Source organism: Terrapene carolina, unplaced genomic scaffold (assembly GCF_002925995.2).
Source record: "Terrapene carolina triunguis isolate 2854851 unplaced genomic scaffold, T_m_triunguis-2.0 Scaffold68, whole genome shotgun sequence".
In the NCBI taxonomy this organism is placed as follows: Eukaryota; Metazoa; Chordata; order Testudines; family Emydidae; genus Terrapene; species Terrapene triunguis.
This window is the reverse complement of record NW_020664419.1, coordinates 40,172,461-40,196,592: the sequence shown is the minus strand read 5'-3', so window position 1 is coordinate 40,196,592 and position 24,132 is coordinate 40,172,461. Positions and strand designations below refer to the sequence as shown.

General features: G+C 43.1%; 1 protein-coding gene across 7 annotated transcripts in view; it reads right to left on the bottom strand.

The window, feature by feature from the left end:
* The window catches only part of ANKRD7 (ankyrin repeat domain 7), a 163,228-nt gene that overhangs the window by 19,461 nt on the left and 119,635 nt on the right, over positions 1–24,132 (bottom strand). For 6 of the 7 annotated variants that reach the window (XM_026648724.1, XM_026648725.1, XM_026648726.1 and 3 more), the window contains 5 exons: positions 19,743–19,855; positions 19,140–19,281; positions 15,429–15,719; positions 13,304–13,539; positions 7,804–8,050 (listed from right to left, as the gene is read on the bottom strand). In XM_026648724.1, coding sequence (XP_026504509.1) covers positions 7,804–8,050; positions 13,304–13,539; positions 15,429–15,719; positions 19,140–19,281; positions 19,743–19,855 — 1,029 coding nt within the window. Of the gene's footprint in view, positions 1–7,803; positions 8,051–13,303; positions 13,540–15,428; positions 15,720–19,139; positions 19,282–19,742; positions 19,856–24,132 lie in introns of those variants that run through there. The other variant, XM_026648732.1, reaches the window with a different exon arrangement.

The following is a 24,132-nucleotide window of genomic DNA, read 5'->3' as shown; positions in this document are numbered from 1 at the left end:
GGAGGGAATGCATACAGCAGGCTCCCTGACCACAACAGGAGGAAGGCATCAGAGAGAGAGCCCTTGCTCAGACCTTGCTGAGAACAAAACCGGTGGCATTTCCTGTTCTGTCTGGTAGTGAACAGGTACACTTGGGGAGTTCCTCACCTTTGGAAGATCATGCAGGCTATCTCTGGAAGGAGCGACCACTCGTGGTGAGAGGAGAAGTCCCTGCTGAGCTGGTCCACCAACATATTCTTGACACTGGGAAGGTGACAAGCTTCTAGGTGGATTTCGTGGCTGATGTAGAAGTCTCATAGATGGAGTGCCTTTTGACAAAGAGCCGATGGGCGCGCTCCCCCTTGCCTGTTGATGTAGAACATCGAGGCCGTGTTGTCCGTCAGGACTTGTACCACCTTGCCCGACAGGTGGGGCAGGAAGACTCTGCCAGCCGGACTGCTTGGAGCTCTTTGACATGCAACCTCGCCTCCTTCGGGGACCACATCCCCTGTGTCTGGAGGTAGCCGAGGTGAGCCAATCTCCGAGGTGTCCGACACCAACTCGATGGAGTGAAGGGGGTTGTCAAATGGAACGCCCTCCAGGACTGCCTCGCGGTCGGTCCACCATTGCAGCGAGGTGAATATCGCCTGGGGAATGGTGGCATGTGGCTTGAAGCACCGCGACATCCCTTTGGACTTGAGACCTGGAGCTTCCTTTGACGAGCCAGTCGTCGAGCTACAGGTAGATCTGGATACCCCAGTGCCTGAGGTAAGCCGCTACCACTGACATGCATTTGGTAAACACTCTCGTTGCTGTCGCCAGGTCAAACAGGAGGACTGCAAACTGGTGGTGGTGGGGCCCCACTGTAAACCGGAGGAAACGTATGTGTCCTTGAAAGATCGCTATGTGGAAGTATGCATCCTTCAAGTCGAGGGTGGCATACCAGTCTCCCAGATCCAGGGAGGGGATAACAGAAGCCAGGGAAACCATGCGGAACTTTAACTTCTTTAGGTACTTGTTGAGGTCTCACAGGTCCAGGATGGGCTGTAGACCGCCCTTGGCCTTTGAGATTAAAAAGTACCAGGACTAGAACCCCTTGTTCCTGTACTCAAGAGGAACTTCCTCCACCACTCCCAGCTGATGACCCATCGGTCCAAGGTTATAGTGGTCCAAGCAGGGAGGAAAAGGGAAAGGCGACTGGAGAACACTGGGACAGATGGATCCGGGGAATAGTCTGGTAGGTTGCCCTTGGGCACACCCTCAAAATGACTGTTTGGCCTGTTGCTTGGCATGGGTCGAGCCCGACTGGGCAGAGAGTGGAGGTGGGTGGCTCAGACAGTGCTTGTAGCCCTTGGCTTGTTTGTGGGGCTGGTCCTGCCGAGGCTGGCTCCCCTGGCCCAGAGGCTGCTGCAGTTTGGACCACTTATGCGCCAGGGTTGGGACATAAAGACCCAGGGTTTTCAGGGTGGTGTGGGAGTCCTTGAGGCCATGGAACTTGCTGTCTGTTTGCTCTGCAAATAGGGCTTGGCCATCGAAGGGCAAGTCCTTCGTTGACTGCTGAGACTCAGAGGGCAACCCAGAGAGGAGCAGCCAGGAGGCTTGCTGCATGGAGATAGTGGAAGCCATGGTTCAGGCAGCAGCAGCAGCGGTATCTGACGTCACCAAGGATTGCACGGAACTCCTTCTTGGACGCTTCGGGGAGCGACCCTTTGAACTTGGCCATGGCTTGCCACATATTAAAGTCATATCGTCCCAGGAGGGCTTGGTGGTTGGCCACTCTCAGCAGAAGGCTGGAAGATGAATAAAACTTATGCCCAAAGAGATCCAACGTTCTCGAGTCTTTATTTTTGGGTGTGGCCCTGGGTTGTCTTTGCTTCTCTTTGCCTCTCTTTGTGGTTAACTGCCTCTACCACAAGGGAATTGGGGGCCGAGTAGGAGTATAAGTACTCATGCCCCTTGGTTGGCACAAAGTACTTAGAGATAGGGGCTAGGGAAGAGGGGGTTTGGCCATGAAGGGCCACCCTGGCAGGAAATGACGAGCTGAGGACATCAAACAGGGAGTCCAAGGGTTCTTCCAGTTCCTCTGCCTGAAGCCCTAGGATGGATGTGACCATTTTCAAAAGTTCATGGTGCACTTTGGTGTCATCTTGAGGAACTGGGTGAGGGGGTTTATATGGAGATATACCTATCTCATAGAACTGGAAGGGACCCCAAAAGGTCATCGAGTCCAGCCCCCTGCCTTCACTAGCAGGACCAAGTACTGATTTTGCCCCAGATCCCTAGTGATAAGCAAGCAGTATCCTGTGCCCAGATGTATGTAGGCAATCAGATCGCAAGGGACAGGGACTGGTGGAAAAGCTTGGATCAATCCTTTCAGAAATTTTTCCACAGTGGAGTGACAAAATATTATGTAGCTTTGTACTGGGGGACAATTTGCTGAGATTGCAGTCAACTGGACTCCAATTAAGCGCAGGGATAATCCTGACTGCTTTAACTAGAGCAAATAATCTATTACTGGAACTGTTGTCTATAGAGGTGAGCAGTGATGTTGTTCAGCCCAAACAAACAATTGTTTCCATTTGGACTAGTAAGTTTTCCTTGCTGAAGGCTTTATGTTTCTGAAGCAAGATGAGTAGGATTGCTGCAAAACAGCTCCTCTCTGTAGGGGTCAGTCAACCAGACTCCAAACTGCCAGGTGCAGGGACTATGGGTCTGGATGGAGGACCTGGGTATTGTTCTGGGACAGTAGGTTGGGTAAAACCAGTTAGGTGATTGGCTTCTGAACAGACAGTTCAATCAGGTCCAAATAAAACAACTGCCTGGATTAAGCTGCGCTATCGTGGTAATGGTTTTATCTCAGCTTCCTAGCATGCTGGGGATCATGTGTATCGGTGGAAACGCATACATCACCCCTGGTGTCCAAGGGATGAGGAAGGTATCTGTGAGGATCCCAGACTCCTGCCTTCTCTGGAGCAAAATCTTGGACATTTGTTGTTGTGGCATATAGCAAACAGGTCTACTGTCAGAGACCCTCATCTGTTCAAGATAGCCTAGGGAGTCAAACACTTAAGGGACCACTCACAAATCTCCAAGAGTCCTCTGTTGGGGCAGACTACCAGCATGTTCTGATGCCCCAGAAGATGAATAGTTAGTGGGATAACATGATGCTGAATGCTCCAAATCCATAGAAGTACGAATTCGTGGCACAGAGGGGATGACCTGGCTTCTCCTTGCCTGTTGATGTAACACTTTGCAATGGTGTTGTTGGTAAGCACTTGAAAGGCCCTGAAAGAGAGGCAGAAAGGGCCTCGAATGCCAAACAAATTGCTCTGAGTTCTAGCATAGCGATGTGGAGGGAGGATTCAGGAGCTGACCATTTCTGTTGAATCTGAAGTTGATTCAGGTGTGCTCCCCACCCTTATGTGGAGGTGTCCATGACTAATCTTTGATGGAAGGGATGTGGAAAATGGAACTTTCCAACATACTTATTTTGGTTGTGCCCACCGATCGAATGATCACAGGACTTCTGTGGGGCCCTTCTTGTCCATGCTGCGTTGAGCAGATACACTGATTTCAACCACACTTCAAGTGGACAAAAGTGAGACGTGGCAAAATCTTTATACAAGTTCTCACTTGTGTTATGAAATGCACCTGGAACTGCTATACGATGTCTGATTTCTGTTGAGGTTGGCATGTCTTTGCTAACCTGGAATCTAAACATTGCCCCCATGAATTCAATGCATTGTGTTGGAGTTAGTGTGGATTTGTTTTTGTTCACCACTGAGTCCCAGAGGGCTGAAGAGAGCTAGAGTTTTTTATAAGGAATAGGTGACTTGTTGAGGGACTGATTAATGTGGAAGTCAGATGAAGCTGAAGGGTGACTAAGGTATTTTTTGTGATGCTCCCAGCACAATGTGAAAGTAGCTGTGAACCAGTCCATGGGATCCAAAGAGGGGATAACACAGGCTACGGTGACCATCCTGAATTTGAAATATTGAACAAAAGGACTGAGATGTTGAAGATCCAGGTGGGGTCTCCATGCCCACTTCTTCTTTGGGATCAAGAAGTAGTGGGAGTAGAGCGCTTTTCCTTTGAATCCTTAAGGAACTTCCTCCACTATTCCCAGTGTTAAATTTCTTGTCTTAGAAGTGTCTTGTGAGAGGGATGTCTGAGGAGGGATGGGAAGGGTGGGGAGGAGATTGTAACAGCTTGAAACTGGATGGGATACACCTTGTTCACTATCTTGAGGACCGACTGGTCTGAAGTAATCCCAGCCCAACCTTCTCTGAAATAAAATAGGTGGTTGCCAACATGAATAGAAGGGAGTCGATATACAGGTGGTCCAGCTGGGCTCTCGACATTGCTTTCAGAGATGTTTTGTGACCAACTGTCCCTGTTGCAGGGTGCCAAAGAAGAGCTCAAGGAATGTCATTGGTGAAAACATTGCCTCTTCCTTGATGGCTATGAAGTGCGTTGTTGAGGGTAGCATTGCTGCTGTATTTATGCAAGGACCACTGACAACGTTGTTTTTTACCTCTAGGAGCTGGAACACATAAGCCCCAGTGACTGGAGGGTTGTCCTCTGTATCGTTAAGAAAGTGCAATGCCCCATCAGTGTCACTTTTAACAGTTAATTACCTGGGAAGGGTAGATCCTGTATGGTCACTTAGACTTCATGAGGGATACCAGATGTCTATAGCCAGGACGACCTTCTCATTGTCACAGCCATAGCTGTGGTTCTAGCTGCCATATCTGATGCATCAAGCACTGCTTAGAGCAATCTGTCATGGTTGACCTTAACCTTCCTGGTATTCACGGGGGAGCTTGTACGTTAAGGTGGACAGCCTGTCCTGTAACAGGGCATCATAATTAGAAAGAAGTGCTTGATAACTGGCAACTCCTAGTTGACGATTCACTGAGAAATATTTTGTCTGAAAAGATCTAATTTCTTTGTCTCTTTCTGGGAATGGATTTGGACTGTTTAGATTTCTCATGAACAGCCTGGACAATCACGGTACTGAGGGTGGGATTCTAAAAAGTATTTGTGCCCATTAGCTGGCACCTGGTATCTCCTGTTCATGCACTTGGAAGTTGTGGGGGGAATGGATGCAGGAGTGTCCCAGATGACCTTTGTTGGTTCCAAAAGCCCTAAATTAATAGGTAAAGTCATTTTGCCTAAGGATGATGGGTGGAGAAGGGCTAATAGCTTATGTTGCTTTTCTTGGATTATCTCTAATAGGATATCCAATGTTTCTGCTAGTCTCAACAGTTCCTGAAAAACTTTTAACCACACTGAAGAGGATGTAGGAGGAGGGTTGGTCCTTTCATCAGCAGGTGAGGAGGACATAGCTAGAGGTTGTGAGTGGTAAGAGGAGAGATCATCTCTACTGAGATCTTGCTCTCCTTTCAGCAACTGATGATGTCTGAGAGTGGGTACTAGGACAGGCTCAATCTGCTGTGCAGGCAAGGGTGGTCTTGGTCTGAAGACCACTGAGGAAGCTGGTTTCCTGACATAAGGGTTGATACTGCATGGAGACCAATAAAGCCAGTGTTGGTAGGAGTGTTGAGGGGGAGGAGGACACATGGGATGGGAGAGTGCCAGCTTAGAAGTTCCCTTCTCAATTCAGAATACTTGTGGGGGCCTCTCAGGGGGTTCCTCCCTCGATTGTATGTCCGTGTCCCACTGGGTTATCTAAAGGAGGTATGGGTCACATTCAGATGAGGAAAGTCTGCTGCATTCCTTAGAGGAACTCAACTTTTCAGCCTCTTCCATCCGTGGAGCACACTGGCCTGATCTGTGGATGGTACTGAGAGATCACCAGAGGACCCTGTTTGGTTTATCCCTCTCTTGGCCTGTCCAATATCAGGGATTCCAAAATTGGTCCCATAGCTAAGTCAGCCAGCTTTGAGAAATGTCTCAATTTCAAAGAGGCCTGTGTTGGTACCAATGCATTTGTCAGTGCCGTAGAAGCTGCTGGCGCCATTGTTATGGTGCTGATGTATGCATCACCAGTTTTCTTGGTGCTGTTGCCATTGGTATGGACCTATTCAGTGCCAGAGAGGAGTCTGACGCCTGAGTGGTATCAGAAGTGGCAAAGTGCTTACTGTGTGAAGTGACTGGCTTTGATGTACTTGGGTGAGGCTCAGCCTCAAGGGAATAGAGTGTCAGAGTCTCAGGTGAGGACTTGAGTCTTCTGACTGGGTAGGAAGATTTGTACATTCCTTGGTCCAAGGAGCAGTGCTTCTTATGGTCCCTCTCCTAGGTCAATGCAGGAGGAGTGGGTATTCTGAGTGTTCTGTGAGCTTTGGATGACATCATAACTTGCTGGAGTGTGTGTGACTGACTGGATGGAGTAGGTCTCTCAAGTCACTTGCCAGGATCTGAAGATGCATGCATAGATGTCTCCAGGTGATGCAGCTTCAGGGTACTCAGAGATATTTGTGTACCAAGTATCACTCAGCTACGTGTCCTTCTCTTACACCTAAGAGGCATCTTGAATGTCCATCACTGATGGACACTGCTGTCTCGCAGGACAGGCAAATCTTGAATCCTGGAGACTTGTCTTCAGCCATTCTGAGCCTGTGTAGGTTCAGGTGGGATGAGGGGAGAAGTGTCTAGCTCTTACACAGAGAGGTTGGGGGTGTGTGTTTGCAAGAAATCTGATATTAAGTAAAAACTTTTTTTCCCCCAATAGCATTAACTAAGCTTATGTAAGCTAGCAACTAAATATCTAGACAATAATAGCTCCAAATACTCTCTGTAGATGAAGAGAAGTGGACACCATGGGGTTCAATTTTGTTGCCACAAGCAGTAAGAAGGAATTGAGAGGTGGTTGAGGCTGCCTTGCTCCTTTTATCCTCAGCTATGGTGGTTGCAAGGGCTCCCAGGCTGCAGGCATGGCCCCAATAGACACTGCTATTGAAAAACAATCCAATCTTGCATGCATGGAATGCATGCACACTCAAAGTAGAATTTGCGTTGACAGTAACTTGAAGAACAATTAGTTTTACCTTTTAATTATTATTTACTATTCATATTCCAGTGAAAGAAGAAATCAGGCAATAATACAGTACATATACGGTATCATTTATCTTGCCATATTATACTACTCTTCAACCTGAGACAGCCCAAAGAGACTAAGATAAGAAGTTATTAAAAAATAGATATTTACTGTGCATGGCATAAATTCCTCACCATGGGATGTATACTAAATACAGACAACCCCATTGTACAGCATTCTTTTTTAACCGGGCCCAAGTGGCCAATATTCATGTGCCAAGTCACTTGCCAAAGAGTGGAGCCCTATGAAGCATGTATATAGCATAAATATTAGGAAGGTAACAGAAGAAGGCAAAAGTACCGTTAACTAATACTTGTTCACCTCTTTTTAATTAAAGCTGGCAAGTTTGACATCATGAACTTTTTATCTGCACCCTTTTATAATACAAATGATCTTTCTATGTAAATACATAATATGCATCTGTGTTAGGAGTTTCCTGCAACCTAGGACAAATATTCTTAAGATTTTTTTCTTCTTCTTGTTAGATGTTAATTGCCAGATATTGTGTCTTGTGTGCTTGCTTATTTGCAAACAGGCCCATATGGCCCACCGAATGCAAGTACTATAGTCTCTCTTTTTCCTCTAAAATTATATATTTATTTATTTTCATGATTAATTATTGTGGTTTTTACACTATTAGGTTACAAGCATTGGGATATATATTTTGCATTTAAAATGAATGCTCATTAATAAAACTAAGCCAGATTATGGTTTTAACCTAAATTATATAAAAATAATTTAGAATGATATCTATAATTGCTCACCTTAGCGAGATAAGCTTCCACTCTGTTTTTTGAAGATAATGCATTTCCAGTTGGGTTTATGAAACTTCCTCCAAGACCAAGACTTCTATTTAGTGTTAAATTATTGCCAAGATTGCCAAACTGAGTTGTATCCAGGACTGGACTTGCAGAAAGACTTCCATTTACAATGCTGTTAGCAATTAAAGATTTGCTCCTGTGGCGCTCATGAAGGAGTTTAGCATTGGCCTCTGCTATCCTTTCATTAGCTCTGTGAAAAATATAGATGTAGTTTTTACTCACACTTTCACAACTAAATGTTATCATCCAAATTTCAAGCTATTTTTATATTTCTATAACTGTAAATCATTAAGAATATTAGAAATGAAGAATTACTCAATTCCCTCTTTCAGAGGGGTAGCCATGTTAGTCTGTATCCACAAAAACAACGAGGAGTCCGGTGGCACCTTAAAGACTAACAGATTTATTTGGGCATAAACTTTAGTGGGTAAAAAACCCAGTTCTTCAGATGCATGGAGTCCCACGAAAGCTTATGCCTAAATAAATCTGTTAGTCTTTAAGGTGCCACCGGACACCTCGTTGTTTTTGTCAAATCCCTCTGGAATTTTCTAAGAACCAAATCCTGAAAGATTCTGAGTGCCTCTTGGGAATGAAGGGGAGTTAGAGATGCTCAGCACTTCTCAGAATTTGACCTCAAGACAATTTATCTTAGATAGTTATAAGTCCCGATTACTATAATCTTTAATGTATTTATATTATCTCAACACCCTGTGAGAAAGGAAAGTAATATTATCTCCATATTACATAAGTGGGAACTGAGGCCCAGAAAGAGTAAGCAATTTGCCCAAGATTACAGAGGAAATCTTTGGCAGAGCTGTGAACTGAACCCAGGTCTCCCAAATCCTAGGCTAATACTCTAATAACTGGACTGTCCTTCCTCTCAATGTAGTTCCAATCCTGAGAAGTACTGTTATAATGGGAGCTGAATTGATCCTAAACGCACCACCAGATCAGGCCTTTTTTCTATGGATTGAGGCTGACAGGGTAAGAAAAAAAGAGATTACTTACCCTGAGCAGTAACTGCAGTTCTTTAAGATGTGTTCTCCTGTGGGTGCTCCACTTCAGATGTGCGTGCACCCCACGCATCTTTAATCTGAGATTTTCATGAGCAGTGTGCATTTGGTCCATGCATGCGCTGCTAATATCCTCATGCCCTGCAGCGAGGCTGCATGGGCAAACTGCCCTCAGTTCCTTCTTCACCGCTGCATCTCAGAAGGAAACTCCGAAGCAAAGGGGAAGGAGGGCGGGTAGCGGAGCACCCAAAGAGGGACACATTTAGAAGAACTACAGCTAATGCACAGGGTGGGTAACCTCTCTTTCTTCTTCAAGTAATGTCCCTATTGGTGCTCCACTTCAGGTAACTCCCGAGCCGTATTCCCATAAGGAGGAGGAAGCTTCAGAATTGAGTCGAGCACAGAGGAAAGAACTGCATTGCCAACTGCTACATCAGCTCTAGAGGCACTAACTAAGGCATAGTACCTGGGGAAGGTATGTACCAAAGACCATGTAGCAGCTCTGCAGATCTCAGATACTGGGAAATTTTTAGGTAAAGCTATAGATATTGATTGTGACTTTGTTGAGAACCTTTAGATCTGTCTACAAACAAAATGAGCAATCTAGGAGATTTACAAAATGATTTAATCCTGTCTAGGTAGAAGGATAACACCCTCTTGACATCTTCAGTATGGAAAGCAGTCTCTAGATTGGAATTATGTGGTTTTGGAAAGAACACTGGCATGTAAATGACCTGATTCACATGAAACTCAGAAGACCGTTTAGGAAGAAATCTGGTGTGTGGTCGTAAGGTAACTTTGTCCTTGCAGAATACTGTGAAAGGAGGGTCTACCATGAAGGCCCCATCGCTCTGACTCTGTGGGCTGAGGTAATAGCCACTAAGAAGGCTGTTTTCATGGACAAATTCAGTAAGGAGCATGTCATCATCGGTTCAAAAGGAGATTTCATGAGACTTTTAAGAGACAAATTAAGGTCCCAAACTGGGGTGGGGATTTTCACCGGTGGAAAGGGATTACCAAGACTTTTCATGAACTTTATGGTTGTAGGGTGAACAAACAGTGAGAACCCCCCAATAATGGTTAAGGCAGCCAATTGAACCTTGAGAGAACTAAGTGATAATCCCATTTGCTTTAGTTGTAGCAGGTATACTAGAACAAGAGGAAACAAGGCAGATTTGGGGACAGGATTCTGGAATTCACACCAGTGACTAAATCTTCTCCACTTTTTGAAGGTATTTCTGGTAGAATCTTTCCTATTTTATCTATTGTACTTCTGCAACACAGACCAACTCTAATCCCACGAACCATCAAGGAGCCACGCCTTCAGGTGGAGAATGTTCAGATTACAATGCAGCAGTTGACTGACACCCTGGGAGAGGAGTGATTAGAAGATTTATCACTGAACAAAGGGCTAGGCGAAACAGGTAGGAAACAGGCCTGCCTTGATCGTGTTGGGGCTATTAGGATAACTCTGCTCTTGTCCTGTCTGATTTTGTTCACCACTTTGAGAATGAGAGGCATTGGGGGGAACACATAAAACAGTTTCTTTGTCCAAGTGAGGAGAAAGGTGTCCCCCAATAAATTGTGAACTAAGCCCCTCCTTGAATAGAATAGATAGCATTTTTTGTTCATAGCTGTGGCAAAGAGGTCCACTTCTGGAAATCCTGGAGTCTGAAATATGCCGACAAAAACCTGGGAATCCAACCCCCATTTATAGTCTTGGGCAAAACACTTGCTGAAAGTGTCAGCTGTGACATTCATTACTGAAATTCTATGCAATGTTTTACATAGCAGTTCCATAACCTTATTGCTTCAGCACAGAGGGAAGGGGATCTCGCTCCTTCTTGACGATTGATATATAACATACAGGCCACATTGCCGATCATAGCTTTGATAGACCTGCGTCTGATGAGAGGCAGAAAATGAAGGCAGGCATTTCTGACCACTCTGAGCTCCAACAGGTTGATGGGGGGTAGATTCTTAGGGTGACCATCTGCACTGTAACATTAGAGCACTGAGGTGCGCCCTCCTCCATCCTAACAGAGATGCATCTGGGGTTATGGTTACCATTGGTGTCAGTTGGAGGAAGGGGATCCGTACCCCTACATTGTGATGAACATTCCACCAGTCTAGGAAGTTTATCTGACATATTGAGGAACTGACACCTGTTTGTCTAGGCTGTGTCTGTTTGGTAAGTAAACTGGTTTGAGCCACCACTGGAAACAGCAAAGGCACAAGCTTGCATGTTCTGTCACAAAAGTGCAAGCTACCATGTGACCTAGAAGTTGAAGACTGTTTCTGACAGAAGTCTGGGGTTTCCTTTGAATATTTCTGACAAGGTTTGATAGTGTTGTGGATCTGTCCAAGGGAAGGAAGGCTCTGGATGCCAAGGAATACAGGGATACACCTATAAATTGTATGTTCTGAACAGGAGTCAGTGTGGATTGTCTCACTTTCAATTGAAGACCCAAGTCCAAGAACAAAAAGTGTTCTGTTTGGCACACAACATTTCTTGGTATGACCGAACCTTGAGAAACCAATCGTCAAGGCATGGGAATACTGTGATCGCCTGACGACACAGGTAGGCAGCCACCACTGACAGAACCTTTGACAACATTCTTGGAACCGATCAGGGCTCTGGAGAACTGCTGCCAATAGGCTGCCCAGGAATCTCAATATAGCCATTGAGGACCATAAGGGGGAGGCAGGTGGTATCCAGGATTGCTCCCATCAGGAGTTATGAGGTCCCAGGACAGGGGGAAAAGGGAGTTTATATATGGGTATGTAGGAGAACCCTAAACAGAGATTGATGATACCAAAGAGAAGTCTCCATCATCCTCTTCCTCCTCTAATGGGGAAGCTCCGACCAAAGAGGGAAGTGACTTTACTGGGGATATATAAACGTCTGGCGATTGAGAGGTTCTTGGTACCTAGAGATGCTCGGTACTTGCCAGCAATGGGGACTCTGGTTCAGTAGTCACTGATAAGTCCTTCGGATACCTAATGTCTTGCAGCACTGAGTGGAGCTGCGGCACTGAGTGCTGTTGCAGCGCCAATAGACTGGAATGCTTGTCCCTGCAGGATGGTGATGATGGTTTTCAGTGATTCACAGGCAGTGCTGATGCAGACGGTGGCTTAGTCTTACATGATATTGAAAAGCTTGACATAGGTACCAGGAGAGGGATTAAGTCTGATGGTACCTATATTCTTCTGTTTTTTCTCTGATCATCTCCACTAGATGGTACTGGAGCCTTCTCAGAGCCAGGTCTACTCTTCAAGCTGCTGGATTTTCCGGACTGGTACTGGAGGAGCCCTTCACCTTTATGGTACCAAGCCTTGAGGATGAAGTCTCTGAGGCTACTGACCTGGTCAAAGAGTGAGGCTTTTTGAGATGGATCTCTTCTGAGGGGAATTAGAGCTTCTCTTTTTAGGATCTTTAGAGGTGGTCTCTGAAGCTTTCCCCTTTTCAGGAGAGTGTTGCACCAAAGTCAAAGGGGCACTAGAGGGACTGATGTACAAGGTGTGGCGGTTCTCCTGACTTGGCTCTGAAGTGGGGAGAAGGGAGCACGCCTTCATTAACAGTCACAGCTTGAGTTTCCGGTTCTTTTGTGCCCTGGATTTGAGGGCTAACTGGAAGTTACACTTCTGTGGACCATGCAACTCTCCCAGGCAGTGAACCCACTTAGAGTGTCCATCGCTGATCAAGATAGCTTCTGTCCATGTGAGGCAACATTTAAACCCCGGTGAACCGGGCAGGCCCCTCACAGACAGGATTTTCCCAAAGGAAATAAAACAATCTTTCAATAACCAGTAACTAACTACTGTAGTACTACTAACAAATAAACTCAACTAAATAAACTCAGTAGAATAAACTCAGCAAGAACCTGAGGCAGGCACAATGTAGACATGCTAAGCTCCACCTCAGGCAGAAGCAGTTGAGACAGAACTGAGGGCAGTTTGCCTGTGCAGCCTCATATAGCCTCAGTGTGGAGCATGAGGATATCAGCAGCGCATGTGCTAGCCAAATGGACATTGCTGATGAAAATCTTTGATCAAAGACATGTGGGATGCAAGCGCACCTGAAGTGAAGCACCCATAGGAACACTACTCAAAGAACTGCAATTTCTCTTGCCTACTGTAAGTACAGGAGATTATTACAGACCAGCCAGAAGATATGCCTATTAAAATCAAAAGGATTTTATAATATACTCTATAAAAATGAATGATATTTCTGCTACTTATAAAATATTGAAAGTAATTCATGTTACTCAGCCTTCCAGTTAGTTGTGAAAGTCTACTGCATCTACAGATACCTGCTCTTGGATTGATGCACATTATGGTAAGCAGGTCCAGGAGTGAGGCATTTTAGGAGGAAAGTTAAGGAAAAATAATATTTTACCATTTGTTTTAAAATAAAGGTTTTGACTTACCTATCCAGTTTACTTGCTAGCGATTTTCTAATTTTTAATTCTTCCAAATAAAGATCTTTGTATCTTTCCAGTTCTGTCTGTGTAGACTGTTTTTGAAAGACACTGTCTTCTTGTGTGTTTTTTATTCTAGCCAGTTCAGATTCTAGATCTCTAATTCTGTGCTCCAGTTGGTTTCTCAGTGAAGCATTATTAGTAGTTCTTATTTGTTCTAATGTCTCTTGGGAGGCTGCCTGCGTCTAAAGCAAATAATACAATGTTAATAAATTGGAAGAAAGAGGAATTTTTTCCCAGCAGTTAATCATATTCAATATAAGTACACTATCTTAGTCAGATAGGGAACTACTCTTCCTTAGTGCCATCAACCATACAGGGAGACATTTGAAGTCACTATGCAATAGAAAGATTTCAGCTTAGAAAGAAACTGTCCCTTATTAAGGATCTATTACATTAAAGTTAGCAGTACACAACTTTCAGTCTTATAGGACAACAGTCTAACTGATCCCCCTGCTGGAGCCAGAATCCCATGTGATCTATACACAGGTAGATAATACTTTCAGCATTGAAATAATAAATGTGGAGTCAAAAAGAGGAGGTTACTTTGTAACTTTTGTTCTCTCAACATACTGTGTTCAGAACCACACTGTAGCAGTTAACATGCCTGGTCACTGACCATGGAACCATCAGTAATAATAGCTCGGAGGGGTGGGGGGAAGGGAAGGGGTGGCGTAGGTGAGGTAGACATATATCTTTTGAGCCCAACAATCTACTGGCCGAGGATATAAATAATCCATCCCCTTCGTCTTCCCTCAGTTCTTCTCTATCTGCAGAAGCTCATGAACTGAACTTCAAAGAAGAGGGGAGGAGGGAAAATCAGTGTAGCTCTGCAAAATAAATACAAAGAACAAAAGCTACTTTGGTCAGTGTGACAGGATACTATCCCTCTAAGGCCTTGGCTACACTTGCGAGTTTCAGCGCTGTAAAGCCTCCCCCAGCGCTGTAACTCACTCCCCGTCCACACTGGCAGGGCACTTGCAGCACTGTACCGCTGCAGGTACTCCACCTCCCCAAGAAGCATAAGAGATACAGCGGAGTGGCTACGACTCTCCCCTGTGTGTACCAGGAATCAACCTGCAGCGCTGTACTGATCACCTTGTCAAGTGGCCAATCCTCTCCATTGTTGTGACCGGCTGCAGGAATGCAGAAGTGCCGGTTTCAAAGCTTGTACCACAGAGAAAAAGCAAACAGTTTGCTGTTTGCTTTGAGTGAGTGAATGAATGAGCAGGGGTCGGGAGTTTGGAACTTGCAAAATAGAGTGCTGACACGCTCCAAAAAGCACTCTCTCTCCCCCCACACTCCCTGTCACACTCCACCCTCCCCTCCCCCGTTTTGAAAAGCACGTTGCAGCCACATGAATGCTGGGATAGCTGCCCATAATGCACCGCTCCCAACACAGCTGCAAATGTTGCAAGTGTGGCCACGCCACTGCGCTGTCAGCTGTCAGTGTGGACAGACTGCAGCGCTTTCCCTACTCAGCTGTACGAAGACAGGTTTACCTCACAGCGCTGTACAGCTGCAAGTGTAGCCAAGGCCTAAGAGTAAGGCAAGCTGAGCATCCCCTCCAGGGTAAAAAATGAGTCATGAGGGAAAATCAGTCTGGGGTAGGCTTTGGGATAGAACGACCCACAGGTGCTACGGTAAGGAATTGTACTCAATTTTACTTCTCTTTGTATTTTTTTCTTCCTTCTGTTGTATCTCTAGTTCCCTAACTACCAAACTGAAAACATATGGAAATACTATATACACCTCTACCTCGATATAACGCTGTTCTCCGGAGCCAAAAAATCTTACCGCGGTATAGGTGAAACCGCGTTATATTGAACTTGCTTTGATCCACTGGAGTGCGCAGCCCCGCCCCCCCCGGAACACTGCTTTACCGTGTTGTATCCGAATTCGTGTTATATCGGGTCGCGTTATATCGAAGTAGAGGTGTATTTAGCTTTTATGATAAAAACAAAAGCACCTAAAATAAAACACCTAAAATATAAATTTCAACTTGGAAATGAATATGGAATATAAAGCTTAAAGTACCAATATACAGCATATAGTAAGTAACAAATATATTAACCTGCAAAAATAGATTGACTTCTTCTAGTTTTTGTCTTATTTCTTGTCTAGCTCGTTCTTCAATCTCTCTTTTATACTGTTCTATTTGACTGTGGTCCATCATATTAGTCTCTACTTGATGTTTGAGATTAGCTACTTCTCCTTCCAGCTGCCATTTGCTCTTCTCCAGCTTTTCATGATTCTTATGCAGTATCTTCATAGAAGACAACTGTTCTCGCAGATCACGATTTGTAGACTCTAACTGCGTAGATTTTTTTGACTCTATATCCAGCTTTTTGGAAAGTTCATCTGTCTGTACACATTGAAAAAGTTTAAACTCAATTATCAAACAGGAGTTCAAAATTTCTCTAAATTCAATGAAAGTCAGTGAAAAAAAATCAAGATAATTTTACAAGTTCGTAATTTTGCATTTAAAATGAATATAAATCATTCTAAATTTAGTAAAAGCAGATCTTTTAAATTATTTTTCATAGAACAGCTTAAGTCCTCTTCTTTCTCAACCTATATATAATAGTTTGCAGAAATACTTTAAAAAAGAAAATCATTTAGGCCCCAAACCTACAAGCATTTTACCCGTGCATGGGACTATTCATATGCTCTAAAGTAAACAGGAGCATAAGAGATGGGGCCTTGTTATGTATCAAAAATGCTATGCAACCATTTAAAATTTGTAAAATTGGATTGTAGGAAGCCTTTTATGCTAGCAGAGAAATAATATACTTATGGTAAATCAAAAGGTAGTTTGCATATAAGAATTTAAAAGACAATGTGAGATCTTGCAGTAGGATCTGAAACCTGAATAAAACTCACTGGAAAAAAACAGTTAATCTTTTCTGTCATTACTGCATATTTTATGGTTTCCTTGTCCTTTTTAACATAAAAAAGGAAAATAGGAAAATAAATACTGTGTAAAAATATGTAGACAGTATCAAACAGACCTTCTTATTCCAACTGTACTGATATGTATAAACATAACCGCATGGAAGGGAATATATAAAAATCCCCTTCCTTGATGTTCAAATATAATTTTTACATTTTAACTGCAACAAAGTCATACAAATACTACTAATTTTATTTATAAAAATGCCCTGATGTGAAGGCACTCAAAGCACTAAATACATAATAAAAAAGGTATTTAATTTCTAAAACATAGTGCACTAGCAACAAAGCTACACTCATAAAATAAGGGGAACAGACTGTAATAAGTTTGGCCCTACGTAGGAAGGGTGGAAATGTTTCTAAATATAAGCCAGATAGGGATAATAAAAGCTACTTCTAGGACACACTTTCAGGTGTTTAAGAATAGGGCAAGATGGGCTGAGACAGCTGTTAAGGGGAAATAAGTTCCACTCCCTATAGGCCCACATCATTGCCTGCTGACCTAAAATATGATGGTGGAATCCCCAAAATGCAGGTGACATCAGAGCCTTAACATGTGATAAGACTCAAGAAGATGGTCTGGAACAAAGCCAAGTATATTCAATGGCAAAAAACTACGTTAATGAAAGCTGCTTGGGGCATGTCGTCCCCATGCAGAACATTGAGTTGAGCAAAACTCAAAACTTCTGAAAAACAGGAAATGCAGTTAAGGTTGTCCACGCAACCTTAACTTTGCTCTCTTTCAGAAATGCCCCAATATGCCCTGTTAACACACATACCTTTACTTTAACACTCCCCAGTTGCTGAAATGTACAAGCTCCTTTTACAACTCATTCACTCTCACCAACAGAATTCCATCTAACACTATAGGTGGTGCAGGGGGGAAGGTTGCCCACATCACCTTTGCTCTGTTCCCCTGGAGATGGCAGCAACCAATGGGAACTATTTGCATGCAGACAGTGTTAGGCTTACCTAGGGCATTTATTACAAAGGACATTGTCAGCAGTGAGGGGCAATGTGAGAGGATTCTAATGCTTTAATTATGTTTAAGTGAAAGTGATAGTTGAGATGATATCGTGTGAGTAAGCACAAGGGAGTTGTAAAAGGCTGTGAAATAGGCTATGTCTACACTATGGACCTTACAGCTGTAGTGGTGTGTTTATGGGACACATTGGGCATTGCTGAATGAGGGCAGAGAAATGTTGCATGGGCTTAACTGTGCATTTCCTGGTTTTCAGAAGTTTGAGTTTTGCTCAACTCAACATTCTGAAAGGGGACAACATACCACCAGGAAAAGATACATTGTTGATAGGAGTTAGTAGTCATGTAAACAGTTGTTCATATCCCATCCTGCAGTTTGCATACTGACTCAAATCAGCATATGTCAGCAATCCCTATACTGTGGTGTACTCCACACTTTGCCACAAACTTCTCCAACCTTGTGGATGAGGAATCACCCAGAATCTACATGTTGGCACCCTGGCAGAACACATATTTCTCTTCCCTTAGCGGTCAAGTCACCTGCGCTGTCAGTTCTGTACTTCTGCACTATGTGTTTTAGGAAACACCACATTAATCTACTCCAAGATCAGGAAGTAGTCCTTTTCCCTCACCTCCCCAGAGGCTAGTAAAATGAGAAAATCTGTAAACAACCAATGCAAGGCTTGCCTATCATCCATCCTCACTGCCCACCACTCCTGTAACTGCAACCCCTCTTCTTGTCCCTGTTCTTCTTGCCAATCCCCAAGTCCTCTGTCATCGACTCCTCCCCACCCAAAACAACAAATATTTTGCTTAAATCAGCTACTGACTATTCTGCTGTGTTCACAGTAAACCTCCCCATAAAATCCGAACACATGATATTATAACAGACAACTTGCAGCAAGCAGCATGAGTTATTAGATCTTTATTGCACTGGTGTACAAAGATTAGGACTAGAAACAACAGTGGAGGGCTGTTCATTGGTGCAATGGCATCAGCACATTCCCTCAAACTATCCAGACAAATATAAAATGGTTGCATAGAAACCCTCTCACGGTTTCTTCTTTACTGGGACATGTACATTATAATCCTTCCAGACTGCACAACTACGCAATTGAAGAAATGAACACTTTCTTAAATTCCCTAAAGACCTAGTGGATGCCGTCCACTATCATAGATAATAACTGATCAATTGAGAACATTTTGAGCTGCATCACAGCAGTAGTTTTATCTCTGGCTCTGCGCAAAACACCTGACCTAGTAACTTTTTAAAAAATTGCTATCTTTTTCAGAACTTGTATCTCTGGAACTACGGTCTCAAATGATCCCAAATGTGGTCACTAACCCTACAATGTATTCCTGCAAAGCAATGCGAATTTCAAGAAAATCTGTGCAAACATGCAGATTTTAGAGCACTGTGAAACGTAATCCTTTAAGCAGGAAGGATAGAGGGATGATGGAGGGAAAAGGCCTCTCTACACATCCTCCTTCAGCACGGGAGTCTCTAAAAGATCTGAGGCATCCCATTCATCTCAATGTGTTCTTTTGAGTAGAATAAGAACATCCTGTTGAGATGAATACAACCTGAAACAATAACTCTGAGATGTGTGAACTAGTCCATTTATGTCAGTGGATGTTCCCATCCCTCTCCTGAGTGCTTTTTAGAGCTTGTGAGATGCATGAGGATCTCATGAGGCTCTTCGGGTGAGGAGCTGATTGTTATTTCTTTACAATCTTTAACGAGAATAAAAACAACAAAAATCCCACTCAAAATGTGGCCACCACATTTATAGCAATTCTGAGAGGAATATATGAAGAATGAATGATGTGAGTTTCAAATATTAGAACCTACCTTTGTCCTTAATCTACTAACTTCATTGTCCATTTCAGAATATCTGTTCTTCAGTTCTCCCTGGAAACTAAACTGGGACACACACTCTCCATTCTCATATTCCTTTAGTTTCTTCTTAGCTGTTTTTAGAAGTTTCTTCATTCTGCATAGTAAATACAGTAGAAAGACAAACAGACTAGTTTATGTATTTTTAGAAACCGTAGTCAAGCCCCTCAAACCCATTTTTAACGTATTTGATAGACAAATCTGAGGAATCATCCTCTCAGTCTCAGAAATCATTTTTAGGGCAAACTTCTGGCTGCCCCTATGAGGATGTCTGTAGGTGTAGGTCCTTTTATCTCCTTCCCTGCCCAAACAAGGACCCTTTTTCTCCTTCCCTGCCTGAAGAGTTGCATGGGAGCCTGGCTTACCATACCTGCTTACTGCACTTTGCAACAGGTGCTCAATTACAAAAGCGAACAACACTAAAAGTTCGGCATTATACAAGCAATTTGTGAGGTCAGTTGTGCAATCATTTTTCAGTTAAAGTTTAATTTTGTAAACAGAACAAAGTCACGTTTTAGTTTACTTGATATTTTCTTGAAAGTGCTGAAAAAACTGTACCCATTACATTCTTTTTGCAATTCACTGTTTCTCTTCATTTCTTGATCCAGCCGGACGTCCACTGATCGTTTTAACTCTACTAGCTTCTTCACTTTTTTCCTTTCACTCTCGAACTTTCAAAATGAAAAACAAACAAAAAACAAACATATACACGTTACTACATATAGTATTAATAGAAGTCTTCATTTGCTATATATGATACATACTGGAAGCAGACCTTCACATTCCTTATAGAGAAGCTGGAATACATCTTTGTTTTAAAATGTTGATGTTTTAATATAAAATTATATTAAACATACATTCATGGCCAATTAGGAAGCAGATACCTGATGTTAAGTCTTGTTAACCTTATTAATTCACTGTTCATTATTATTAAATATTATTTATTTCAGTGTTGCTCACATTGTGATAGGTGCTGTCCATGTACATATAAAGACACTCTTTGCATCGCCAATTATCTCATATTGAAACTCTACGGTTGTCATTAGCTGCTGTTCTTCCAGATGTAGAAAGTATATTTCATCTCCTTATCTAAAAATTAGATTTTGTCTTGCATCCCTCCAGTACGGACTGAAATGAATAGGCTACTTTCTTCTCTGTTCTCACTCAGGAAATGGGATCAAATTGCCACAATGGAATTTTGGCACCTCCTGCAGTAGCAAGAGATAAAGACTATCAGCCCCAAAACTTGATTATAGAGTGGGCTTTCCAGAGTAGGGAAGATCTTCATAGAAATCCGTATTTCAGGAAATATATGGGGAAAAGTTGCCATTTTATGTTTAACTTTGCCACATCAGAGACTAATGGGTTTCATCTAACAGTAACCCAGTAGACTCAGAGAAGGCACTATCATGTGACTGAAACATGTGTTTTCTGGGATTACCACACTAAAATCTTCAAAATGGTGATGCCTAGTGGACAAGTGTGGACTGAGCACTGTGTTGCTTTCTGGAAGATCTCTAGCACCACAGCAGACTCCTGTTTGGATCAAGAAGCTACTATGACTCTCACTAAACATCCTTTGACCCTGCAAAAGACTTAAGCAATATAAGTTCATAGTCACTTAGCTGGAGTGGAACAAGAAATTGGCTGCCCTCTCCAGGAATTTACCCATACTTGTGGGCTCAGTTTAGCATTTGTTACATTAATCTCACTCATGGTTGACATTTTCAGGGTCCTGGTGGGAGACATCTATTGGGGGAGATCATGATCATGTAGATGGTGCCTTAGGTAACATGGGTCAATCCCATGGAGGCTTTTGAAGATGAGGGCTGAAATTTTAAATTTGTCCCTAGTATTTAACAATGAGTTAGTGAGAGGGGAGCATTATGGTGATGTACTCTTGGAGGCCTGTGGCTCTGTAAGCAGGCTGTTATGTTCTGAACTAATCAATATATATTTTTTTTAAATAATTTCATTCCTAGTTAAGTCCAGTCCAGTAACCAAGCCTGGAGAGCATAAATGATTAGTCTGAATATAATGGGTTTTGGCCAGCAGTAGGTGGGAAAAGGATTTTTTTTGGTAAAAAAAATAAAATAAAAATTGTTGTGCTAATGAGGTATCCAGCGCAATGAGGAGACCAGGTGAACATGTACACCATTTCCAAGATCTGAGGGGAGACACCCTCAAAGAAGCATGATGTCATGGAGATGGCAAGTTCTTGAAAGTTTCTGTCCCTCTCTGATATCAGCCCCATCTCTGTCCTTCTGGATTCAGTTTCAGTCAGCTGCTACTCTTCATCCATCCATCCCAGAGCTGGAAAACTGTGCTGCTTGAATCTGATGTGGTACTTGTGACTTTCCTGATGGATGGAGGAAGGGAAAGCTTGACCTTGAACTACAGGTCACTTTTGTTTTCTTGGCATTCATGTGATTATCCTAATATGGTTTCCATCATGAGGCAGCAGGCCCTTAAGCTTCTGTTGTACCTATTTCCGAAGGCCAAACACTTGCCACAGCAATCCATGACTATAGGCATCTGGTTCCAGAGGCAGTTGCTCTTACTGCGGTATCTGCAATATCAAGCAACTTTTCAGCTACCTTGATAACATTTCTGAATTCTTTCTGGTCTTCTTCAAGGAAAGAATATATGATGTGTCAAGACTTGCTCCACATTTTGTATTCATAGTAGCTCATATGAGACTGGTAGTTTCCTATGCAAGTAGCAAACTATTTTTTCTGAAGGAAACCAGCATCTGGAATTATGGCAAGGCAATAGAGAGAATGGTTACCTGTGTTGTAACTGTTGTTCTTCCAGATGTGGTTGCACATATGTATTCCACTGAGGTATGCGCTTGCCCAACGAGCTGCAACCAGAGTTTTCTGAAGCAGTACCCATCAGGACAGTGCATGTGCCCTGAACCTCCCCATAACCCTTCCTGAAGCTCCTTAAGTGCAGTGCCACCTCAACACCCCCTCAGTTCCTTTACAATGGAATATGGTGGCTCAGTACTCCAATGCAGATGGGACAGAAGGCGGGCCCTGGCATACATGTGTGCAACTATATCTCTAAAGGACAACCGTTACAATACAGGTATGTAACTGTTTTTTCTTTTTTGAGTGGTTGCGCACACATATTTCACTCAGATGACTCACAAGCAGTACTGTTAGGAGGTGAGACTTGGAGTCTACTTAAATAATGATTGCAATATTGCTTTCCTAAAGTTGCAGCAGATCCTGAAGCAGTTGTGATGGCATAATTATGAGTGAAGGTATGCTTCCATGGAGGACCAAATAGCAGCCCTACAGATATCCAATATAGAAGTGTTTCTCAGAAAAGCTACCGAGATAGCTTGAGCTCTTGCTGAATGGGCCAATAGTCTCTGTGGAAGAGGTGTATTTGCTATCCTGTACATCATTATGATACAGGAAGTAACCCATCTAGAACGTGTCCATGCTGAAACAGCTTGGCCTCTCACTCGGTCAGAATACAAAACAAAGAGCCAAGCCAAGGGGACAACCTGACACATCACAGCCATTAAACATAAAATCATAGAACTGGAAGGGACCTCGAGAGATCATCTAGTCCAGTCCCCTGCACTCGTGGCAGGACTAATTATCTAGACCACTCCTGACAGGTGTTTGTCTAACCTGCTTTTAAAAATCTCCAATGATGGAGATTCCACAACCTCCCTAGGCAATTTATTCCAGTGCTTAACCACCCTGACAGTTAGGAAGTTTTTCCTAATGTCCAACCTAAACTTCCCTTGTTGCAATTTAAGACCATTTCTTAAACAATTTTTCCTCCTCCTCCTTATAACAACCTTTTACATACTTGAAAACTTATCATATCCCCTCTCAGTCTTCTCTTTTCCAAATTAAATAAACCACAGTTTTTCAATCTTCCCTCATAGGTCATGTTTTCTAGACCTTTAATCATTTTTGTTGCTTTTCTCTTGACTCTCTCCAATTTGTTCACATCCTTCCTGAAATGTGGCACCCAGAACTGGACACAATACTCCAGTTGAGGCCTAATCAGAGTGGGGTAGAGCGGAAGAATTACTTCTCGTGTCTTGCTTACAACACTCCTGCTAATACATCCCAAAAGGATGTTTGCTTTATTTTGCAACAGCATTACCCTGTTGACTCATATTTAGCTTGTGATCGACTATGACCCCCAGATCCTTTTCCGCAGTACTCCTTCCTAGTCAGTCATTTCCCTTTTTGTATGTGTGCAACTGATTGTTCCTTCCAAAATGGAGTACTCTGCATTTGACCTTATTGAATTTCATCCGATTTATTTCAGACCATTTCTCCAGTTTGTCCAGATCATTTTGAATTTTAATCCTATCCTCCAAAGCACTTGCAACCCCTCCCAGCTTGGTATCATCCGCAAACTTTCTAAGTGTACTCTGTATGCCATTATCTAAATCATTGATGAAGATATTGAACAGAACCAGACCCAGAATTGATCCCTGTGGGACCCCACTCGTTATGCACTTCCAGCCTGACTATGAACCACTGATAACTACTCTCGGAGAACGGTTGTCCAACCAGTTTTGCACCCATCTTATAGTAGCTCCATCTAGGTTGCATTTCCCTAGTTTATGAGAAGATCATGTGAGACAGTATCAAAAGCTTTACTAAAGTCAACATATACCATGTCTACCACTTCCCCCCTATCTATAAGGCTTGTTACTGTGTCAAAGAAAGGTATCAGGTTGGTTTGACATAATTTGTTTTTGACAAATCCATGCTGACTGTTACTTATCACCTTATCTTCTAGATGTTTGCAAATTGATTGCTTAATTATTTGCTCCATTATCTTTCCGGGTACAGAAGTTAAGATGACTGGTCTGTAATTTCCTGGGTTGTCCTTATTTCCCTTTTTATAGATGAGCACTATATTTGTCCTTTTCCAATCTTCTGGAATCTCTCCTGTCTTCCATGAC